The sequence below is a fragment of the Schistocerca gregaria genome, chromosome 1, assembly GCF_023897955.1.
Source record: "Schistocerca gregaria isolate iqSchGreg1 chromosome 1, iqSchGreg1.2, whole genome shotgun sequence".
Taxonomy (NCBI): domain Eukaryota; kingdom Metazoa; phylum Arthropoda; class Insecta; order Orthoptera; family Acrididae; genus Schistocerca; species Schistocerca gregaria.
The window spans coordinates 292204450-292215059 of record NC_064920.1 but is presented as its reverse complement, the minus strand read 5'-3'; the positions used below and the strand labels follow the sequence as shown (position 1 = coordinate 292215059).

Genomic DNA, 10610 nt, shown 5'->3' with positions numbered 1-10610 from the left:
AGTTCCCTAGGTTCTTGACTGAATATTTAACTTCAAACATTGTTGCATGTTAACAGTTTCTACGTCTGACAAAGCATGCTAGTAACGTGGAGTGAAAAATTTTATAGCAGAGACTAAATTAAAAAACAGATTATCTCTCAATAAACGGTTTTACATGTGAACTGTGGTGCAATCCTTTACTCTTTATAGTACTCTGACTTTCAACTTGAACGCAATTATCATGCAGTATACGTCGATAAGAAATGCTAAAATTTTTCTGAAGGTTAGTGTCTATGTTATTTTTCGCTGAGCCAGCCGGCGCACGTGGCTGCCTGCGGTGCGAGTCATTGTCTGTCTCTTTGTTGGCGCGCGTCGTTATTGGGATAAGGTGACCTAACTTCACTTTGTCGAGAGGGCCCTGCGCTGTTTGAATCCCGCCAGTTCTGATGAAATTCAGGTGTATCGTTTTGTCGGTAGTTTACATAGTTTCTTTTTTGTCGGTCATGTGGTGGAGAATTTCTCCCCGAATCGTAACTGCACGGTGGACCGTTGCTTCTGAAGTTATTCTGTCTCCCTTGATAATAATTATTTTGGTTCCCATATTGTCTGTTTCCATGGTTATCTCTGCCATATTCATTACTACGGAAGTGCGATCTTTCTCTGCAACTATTACTACTCTGCCAACGGTTGTCATACGGGTGGTGTCTGTTTTGGTCACGATTTACGTTGTAAGAATAGCCTTGTCGTGTCCAGATATTATTTCTGTCATCACGGAATTGTGACGGATGTGATCTGTAATGACTGTTTTCCTGTCTTCGCGTCCCGCGATTGTCAGTGTCAATTTCCTGTTCTTGTAACAGTCCCTGAAAAGCTTCAATGTCGTCTTTGCAACGTCCTGTCAAAATAATATGTCGTAAATGTTCAGGCAATTTGATTAAGCAAATGCGGATGAGTTCTGAGGGGCTGTATGGGTTTGAAAGATACTGATTCTTATGTAACATGTCTTCGAAGTATTTGACAAGACTAGAAAATTCCGATTGTTCGAAATGTTTCATCATTATGGTGCTATGTTTTACTCGGTCTTGTGTAGCTTGAGACCAATATGCTGAGAGGAAGGCATGATAAAATTCTCCTTCACTATGACAATCGTGAATGACCGATCGCATTCTTACAGCTAGTTCATTCTCTAAGTAGCCACACATAAATTCTAGTCTGTGCTCCAATGACCAGTTGGAAGGAAAACAATGAGAGAATTGATGGAGCCATGCTTGTGCGTGAATGTCGTTGCCAGAATTCTTAAATGTTTTGGATTTACGTGTAGTGATGAACAGCTTATAGTCAAAATCATCATGTCGGCGAGTCGCATATCGGTCATTGTTACTTCGTTTCGGCGGTTCCATCTCAGAATTCGGTGTACCTTGCCAATTTCTTTCATAATTTCCGAAGTGTCCTTTGTTATTATTTTGTGGCTGTTCCATATTTCTATGTCCCTCTTCCAGAGTGTCCTCTGAAATATGTAATTCTTGTATTATTTGTGCCAACTGATCTTGTACTTCCCGTATTTCTCTTTTATTTAGCGTATTAATTTGATTTTGATTTTGTTTGAATTTCCTAATTTGTTCATATTCTTCTGTGTCATTGAAGGCTACAGGTCTTGTGTCATTCAGATGATCATCTACCTTTGTAGATAAGTTAGTGAACTGATCCGAAAGTTTGGCTACTTTCTCCGATAGTGAACAGATTTCCTCAGTGTGTTTTTCTGAAGCATGTTTAAGAGTGTCCATTTGTGTTGAAATCGTATCTACTGTGTCCTTTAAGTTTTCCTGAGTTATTGCAAGTTGCGTAACCGAATCGGTAGATGCAATTGAGTCAATTTTAGCTTGCAAGGTGTCGTGATTTTCATGAACAATAGTTTGCATTTCTTTTATGGCTGCTTCGTGATTCTGTAATGCATTTTCATGACGCGAAAAAATAGGTTGTAAATGCTCACAAATTTGTGTTTTTACGTCATTACAGACTTTTTGACATTTCGATTCGATTTTAAGTACATTAACTCAGCTGTTAAACCTTCACGTGTTTGTTCAAGCGTGGTGTCTAACTTTTGGAGCTGTTGCTGTGACTGTTTTTGATTTTGTTCCATTGCGTCTAACTGTTAATGTGTGTGTCTCTGGTGTTGTTCCATTGTGTCTAACTGTTGCTATGTTTGTCTCTAGTGTTGTTCCATTGTGTCTAACGTTTGAAGATTTTGTTCCACAATGTTTCACACAATAACACAGAAAAGCACAATTGGAAAAGTAAAATAAGAAAACACATTAACATAGCACTGAAAATAATATCTAGTTAATTGCAAGCGCAGCTCCAAAATACTTGGTGCAAATCTACATGCATGCAACAACTGTTTACTGTACAACAATGAAAAACTACAACTACAAAGAAGATTTTCTCTAGAATGACGCGCTAGCAGTAAACAATAGCTACACTAATTACACAAAGTACAAGAAAAAATCAGAAGATTCCAGTGCGGTATCCTCGGCTAAGGGTTGACATATGTAACGTCCCCTTAGAAAAATTAATGAATGACTGTGGTGATAAAACCCTAGGTTATGTGATTTTCAAACAGCTGAGCAAAACTGAACATGCTCAGACATTCACTAAAGTGACACACAATATTTTTAGCACAACGCAATCTGACTTTCAGTAATCCCTACAAAAGGATGGCCCTGACTATAGCTTTCATGAATCCTTACCTCACAAAAATCTTCGTTACTCGAACTACTGCAATACAGCGAGCGCCACTACTGAAAGTTAAATAAAAGATTCAAACTACTGAAGGCACTAACTACTGATAGGCATAGTTTGCAAATCGAAGATTTTGATAGAGAACAAGCAATGTATTTACCTTAACAGTGTTCAAAAGTCATATATATATATATATATATATATATATATATATATATATATATATATATATATATATATATATATATATATATATATCAGTCCATGATATCCAATATTACACATTTACTCTTTCTGATAGTCACACGTCCAAATCGTCCGCTCTCAAAATTCCACCATCCCTCTCCCCACATCCACTACTTCTGGCGGCTCACCTCCAACTGCGCAACGCTATGCGCTGTTAACATCGAGCTGCCCAACACTACAATAGCAAACAATAATGCAAACCAGCCACAGACTGCACACAGCACAGCCAGTGATTTTCATACAGAGCACTACGTGGCGTTACCAACTAAAAAACCTAAAAAGCATACTTACAGAATCTCTCTACTTAATGCCACTTCGGCGACTTGCGTGTAGAAGGGGATGAGATGATTATGAAGACAACACAACACCCAGTCCCTGACAGGAGAAAATCTCACACAGAGGGTAGCTAAACTCTCTGACCGAACACGCTGAGCTATCTTGCCGGCTCTATCGAGACGCAGAATCAATGTAACTTACAAACACTTAATATTTCATAAACGCGATAAAAGATCAAAATTATGATTTCTGTAGGGGATAGCGTTTCACTATGTATGAGGGTACTCCCAAAAGTAAGGTCTATTTTTTTATAAGTACAGATGGCAGTTGTACGGCAGTTGGCCACATTCTTATGAAGAGTGCTTCACGCGCTGTGTGTAAAGCATGCGCACACCGCGCTGAGGCGCTCAGTCTTGGCTTGCCAGCCGTTGAGAATGGCGCTGCCATTGGATGTTACCGCAAAGTGCGAATTGCGTGAAGTTATTCGGTTTTCGAACGCTAAGGGCACTGCGCCGATTGAAATCCATGGCCAGGAAGTGTATGGTGAATTGTGCATGGATGTGAAAAATGTTCGTAAGTGTTGTAGAGAGCTTGCAGCTGCTCGGAGCGAAACTCACGACGAACAAAGGAGCGGGAGACCGTCAATTTCTGAGGAGACAGTGTTGAAGGCTGAGCAAAGCCTGCGTGAAGATCGGCGGATCACCCTGGATGATCTCTGCACTTTGGTTCCTGAGGTTTCCCGAAGCACCGCTCACAGAATTTTAACGGATACATTGAATTACCGGAAGGTGTGCGCAAGATGGGTGCCACGCATGCTGACTGAGGACCACATGCGGCAACGAGTCGATGCTTCCCGCGCAGAACACCGCCTTGCATCCAAACAGGACAACGAACTCAATTGTCACGGGTGACGGAACCTGGGCATACTTTACACATGAAACCAAGCAACAATCACGCCAGTGCCGGCATCCTTCTTCGCCAAAGCCGCGGAAATTCAAAAAAACACAGTCTGCCTGTAAAGTCATGACAACCATTTTTTGGGATCTGAAAGGGGTATTGTTGGTCGAATTTATGCCCACTGAGACCACAATTAACGCTGACAGGTCCTGTGAGACTCTGAAGAAACTAAAATGGGCAATTCAGAAACGGAGAAGAGGAATGTTGAGCAAGGGGGGTACAAATTTTCCATGACAACACTCCCCCACACATCGCTCGGCAAACCGTTGCTCTCCTGCAGCAGTTTCAGTGGAACATAATCACCCACCCACCCTGTAGCCCTGACTTGGCGCCCAGTGACTACCACCTGTTCCCTAGGTTGAAAGAACATTTAGCCAGGAAGCGATTCAGCTCCGACGACGAGGTGATAGAAGAGGTTCATAACTTTCTGAACAGCATGGCGGCGAGCTGGTATGACATGGCCATACAAAAACTGCCAAATCGTCTACAAAAATGCATCGACAGAAATGGTGATTATGTCGAAAAACAGCTAAATGTTCAAGCTGTAAACTGATTAAGCCATTGTAGAAATAAACAGGTCTATGTACTTATAAAAAAAGTAGGAGACCTTAATTTTGGGATTACCCTCGTAGATAATACTCACACCTCTTTTTGTCTACATTGCTACAACGACTCCAGATTCTCAGGAAAAGACTTCGTTTTCAACCTTTTTTTTAAATTTATATGCCAAAACGTTAGCTTGCCCATTTACTTCATTAGAGAAGGTAAACAAGTCTGACGCTAGCAGAGATATTTTTCACTGTCCAGTCGAGTTGACGACTCAACAGCTGGAAATATGTATCTCCTATTAACTGCGCCTGAATAACTCAGAAAACAAAACAGTGATTCTATTTTAAATATAACCTTTTTCAGTTTAATCTTTTTCTTCTTAGTAAATTGTTCCTACAACGAACAGTGTTACCTTAGGTATTTCAAATGCGTCTTTCTAAGATATGTGAATTTCTTTCCTCAGCTGTGTTACGTTTTATTCATAAAACATCGACAGTTGTTGCAATTTCCTCTGACATTCACTTTAATGTGAGAACGTGATTCGGAAGCACACTTCTCAGGTATTCCTGCGTTGGGTTCTTGTGTTTTTGACCTACATTTCTTCTGACTTGCCGCAACACACTATTCTGGACGTAAAGCAAGAAAAAAATGTAGCGCAACTAATTTTTCAGAACGACCTGCTGACTAATCGTATTAAATGATACTTCCTGTGTGTACAGGAACACCAAAAACAATTATTAGTGGTGTTATATTTATTCAACAACTGCAAGCCTAAGTGCAATTAGCCCAATAACGCCAGCCAAACGCAGAAATATCTAGAACATGTGTGTGCAGACACCACTTCCATAAGTCAGTGGGAATTGAAGAAAATATAGCCAGCGATGATGTTTTAAATAAATAAAACGAATAGCATCTTGTAAAGCAAATACACATTTTTCACTAGTTACAAAGACGCATTTGACATGTCTCAAGTAATTAGATAGGAACAATGACCGCTAGATCCCCAAAAACGAGGAAAACAGAGGTACTAAGTGACAGAGTGATACTGTGTGCTTTCAGACAGCAATTTTCATCGCAGACAGAGGGATGTTGCACCAGATGCTGGAGGTACTGTCTGAATCCAGGAGTCTCTACGGTCGTGAAGAGGCGAGCAAGAAGATTCGAAGCCGTTACGAGGATCTCGCCGAACGAGTGCTGCTGTATATGCAGGTTGAGTTCTTATGCTGATGCACTGAAATAGTGGACTTAGTTTCATAGAGTGTAACATTATAAAAAGATGAAATTCAAATGTGGGAGATACAATCACGTGACTGCACATGAGATGTTGGATGTTGTGTCGGGTTACTACGAATACTTGTTCTTGTATGTGCACATCACAGGTTTTTCACGGTTGCATAGGAGTTTTCACAGAAACAAAGGTAACTGCAGTAACGAACTGAATAAAATATAATTTCGTCTGTAGTGAGCCATGGAAGACCACGGATTTCTTATACTAAAATGTGCGAAAAATATCTTTGAACAATGTCTAACCGTCCTTTTTGTAATGTGCTTGTCCGTGTTAGAATTCCCGGAGGTATGTGGCAAAAGGTCTCTATCTGCAGGTCTGCAATTCCCGTAAATGACGAACCAGTGTTTGTGCGAAGGACCTTGGCACCCAACAGCGTCCCGCACGCCTTCTGTTGGGTTCAGATCAGGCGACTTTAGTATCCAAGACACGAAAGTTTGTTCACTATTGTGTTCTTCAGATCTCTGTAGCACTATTCTGGCTTCCTGGCAGGTACAGTTCTCCTGCTGGAAGATACCACCACTATAGGGGAAGATATGAGGCACGAACTGATACAGGTGGTCCGCAGTTGCAAATGTTATGGTATCTTCCATGACTACCACAGGTCGCATGGAAATCCAGCTGAATGTACTCCCTAGCATAACACTACCCCCATGAGCCGGGGTGAGTGGCGTGCATGTTTCGAGCAGTCATTGCCTGGAATGACGTATTCGGACAGGACCATTGATCCTGTGGCACAACAAACGTGATCCATCCGACCAGACGACAAATTTCACTGACCCCATGGCCACAGCAGTCGCAACTGTCAATGTCGTTGGTGAGCCTGGTAACTAGAACGGTCGTCTGTGGTTGAGGAAAGTTTGTTCAGGAACATTTGTTCCTGCACCAGCGTTGTACTTTGTCGTCAGATCTGTCACAGATCACCGCCTATCCTACTTTACAGAGCGGTCAAGCCTGCAAGCTACACGTTCTGTGAGGCAACGTCAAACACCTTGTCACCCTCTGGTGGTTTCGCTGTCATTGAACCGCTTTCCACAGGTGTTCTGGTGCGAAGTAGTCGATATATTTTCTAAATGCCGTGCTGCTTAAGATTTTGACCCATAACTAAGATCTTAATAGTGCGGACTCTCTCTTATAATAGCACCGCCTATTCTCTCCTTAACAACTGAACTGGTCATGCCAAATATTCCGCTCGCTGCAAATTGTTGTCATATCGAAATACTACCGTTATGAAAACAGGGTATAAGAATGAAATATGAACTGAGAGGACACCGTTAATTATTCTCAATTAAATGTGAATTATATTTTGAAGAAATATTAATAAATGAAAATTTGTATTCATGTCACTCTGCGTATTTCATCAAACCACAGGTAAACCATTCTTTCCTGGGATTGAAGATTATGGCTTCCAGAGCTAGTAATGTTACACACTACATTACATTCTACAACGTTCCACACTACGGTTGTCTACATTTGAGTAGTAGACAAGGTGATCGCTGCTATGCCCCTCTCACAATGCCTGGCGAGTCAAGAAGACTGCTTTGACAAGCACTAGAGTTAATATTGGATTTCTTTTTCATTGTCTCTGGCACGGCAGCAGTCCTTCAGGTACCGAACACTTATCAGACTAAGTAAGTGATCGAGTACGCTCTCTATGCTACGGACGGAAGAAGGGAAGTATAGCGCTAAATGAGATCCCATCACCCAAAGGGAAAAAAAACGTAAACGGTGTAAGCGTAATTCCCTTCGAATGTCAGACGTGAATGATGAAATATTGTATTGCATAAACTTAAATAAAATTTGACCTATTATACGTACCGAATTATGGGACTCATTCACACAGCAAATGTTTGTCATTCTTTTCCTGAACCATCTTATTTAGTGGCGAAATTGTGCACCTGCGATACATATGTTAGAAATGGCTCTGAGGAAACTTTATAGTGACGAAAATGGGAAGTGTTACACCATAAACACATTGAACATAGTCTGCCACCCTGACATTCCTGTATTTTCATTCCTATGGGATCCTACCACTTGAATGAGTAAAACCTAATTCAGTGTACCTTGCTTTGGCCATCATAGAGATGCTGACATCCTATATCCAAGTCAGACACATTCTAGGATCCCAGAGCAACTGGTAAGAGAGAATGTGGACCTTATTACTGCCCTCAAACAGATTATTATGAATTCGAAACACATACCAGGAACATACAGAAACCAACATGACATTTGATGAACTTACAACCTTTTTTGGAAGAGACTGCTAGAATCATCCACAGTACAGCTTTCTAGTTATCGATATGGTGAGGCAGTTATATAATGATTGATACTATCCAAACTTTCAGGAGACTATTAAAAGATAATGGGGTGTGAGTGTATAGCGCGACAACATAGTAATTACACCATTGCACTTAACCGTATGAATAGGTTTGCATGATAATCCACCCAAAATCAGTCTGAGGGTCGACCAGAACATTTGTCTCTATGTAGACATAAAAATTCAGCTGCTCAGCGATAGTATTAAGTGATGCTACTAGGCTTGAAGCATTCAGAAAAAGTATCAAGTAATAAATACTGATCCTCAGACTATTTTTAGGATAATTAGTGAGTTTACTATAAAGGCTGATGTAATTGTAAAAAAGGCAAAGAGGAATATACATGAAATGTGGCTATAAAATAATGTGACTATTGGTGTAAAACATTTTATTTAAATAACATACACATTTAGTTCTTGTCGCCCTCAGTAGAGTGAAGAGGGCAGACAGTAACACTGGCAGCGACAGCAACAAGTGCCCACATTTTTAAGAGGAGGTTGATGATGGTAGTGTACCAATGGTCTTGGACCTGCAGGGAAACGCATGAGGGACATCAAGGGAAAACTGAGTGGCAATCTTGGATTCTACACTTACAATTACAATTAGCTCAAGTGATCTACTTCCAACAACTTGACAATGCCCCATGTTGGATTGTTGAATTACCTGACAGTTTATACTTAGGAGAACAGCCCTACTTCCACAGCGATGTCTTAGGTCTGAGAGAAAACTAATTGCACAACTGGGTTATTTCTGAATTTCATGTGAAGTTTGTAATTTAATACCAACTTTTGGATTTCCTGTCGTTTCATAAGTAGGGAAATTGGGCTATGTCAAATGGGAGAGGGTGAAATACGGAAACAGTCCATGACATTATCACTGACATCATTAGAAATCTGGAAACAATGAAGAATTGTGCAAGAAGTGGTCTTGTTATACTACTGTTGTCATACTCTTCATGTCCAGACATTCGGAGGGTGCCTGCTTTATGGCACAATGAAACAGAATAGTATTAGTGTCATGTTTATCATATCTCTTGCTGATTCTGATGGCGAATATCAGTCGCGAATGGACAAGTTTAATCATTTAATACCAGTTATATCTAGAACTTCTCCACTTAAGTCTGATAAGCATACAGCGAGTGCTTCATAGGATAACACTTTCCATTTCCTCTATTATATTTAATCCCATGGTGACACACTGCTAAGGCAATTTCACTGATACTAAATTACCTCTCTCAGGAAGCTGTGTAACACAGAACAGTTTGTGGTCTGATTTAGCTACTTTGCAGCCTGCAGTTTCTGACTGCGATTCGAAAAATTACGTTTCATGTGCAGTAAAGTAAAACTGGCTGCATTACACTTTCGTTGTGCATATGTAAACCACAACACTAACAGTGGTACCAAATTATTTTCTCTGCATTTTGATTTTTTGTATTGTAGTATGTGACATTTTCGAGTAAGAACATAGGGGCGTGGTGCACGCTCTGTTGAGCAGGTGTCGACGATGGTGGCCTCTGTCGGCTGGCTGGGGGCCCCTCTCGTGTCCCGCGCGCTGCTCGCAGCCTCAGGCGAGTCCGGGGAAGTCCCGCGCAAGCTGCCGCTACCTGTCTGGCTCCCAGTGGACGTCCAGGCGTCGCCCACCTACGAGATACTCTACGCCTTGGAAGCCTACACCACCACGCTCACTGGCCTCGTCACCCTCTGTATAGATGTCCTCTTCATTAGACTCATGCTCATGGTCACCGCCGAGCTTGAAGTTCTGAACTACAATGTTTCAACTATGGCAAAGACACATGAAAAAATTTCAGACGGACTACATAACGAATCTCATAAACAGAATACGGAGACCCAGGACTTTTACAAGAGCGATAGAGCACTTCAGAAGACTGAAACAGTCTACAAACATGGCTCTGATTTTCAGTTGTATCAAGAATTAGTGACCAACGTTCGCCATCATATGATCATCCTGAGGTTAGTAGTGCGTACTTTAGGATTTGTTGCTTTCGAAAAATTATTTGTACCACTTCATCGTTTAGCGCATTAGTTTGATTTAGAAATTAGCCACTTCCATCTGCACTTAAATATCCACTACAAAGTGAGTATTAGTTCTCAGCAGGACTGATAAATGATATATGGGATTTTCGTCTTCAGCCGAATTCTTTCTTCCATATATCTGTATTATATCTACACGACTGACCGTTTTATCCTTAAGAAATAGCGAAATGAGCTGTCATACATATTCGTTGCCTAAACTGTAACCAGACT

General features: G+C 41.0%; 1 protein-coding gene across 1 annotated transcript in view; it reads left to right on the top strand.

Annotated features, from left to right (window-relative positions):
* The first annotated feature begins 9843 nt into the window (after positions 1–9843).
* LOC126343540 (odorant receptor 43a-like) overlaps positions 9844–10610 on the top strand; it is a 45377-nt gene continuing 44610 nt past the window's right edge. Inside the window, exon 1 of the mRNA XM_050001950.1 lies at positions 9844–10316. Coding sequence (XP_049857907.1) covers positions 9850–10316 — 467 coding nt within the window. The 5' untranslated portion in view covers positions 9844–9849. The remainder of the gene's footprint in view (positions 10317–10610) is intronic.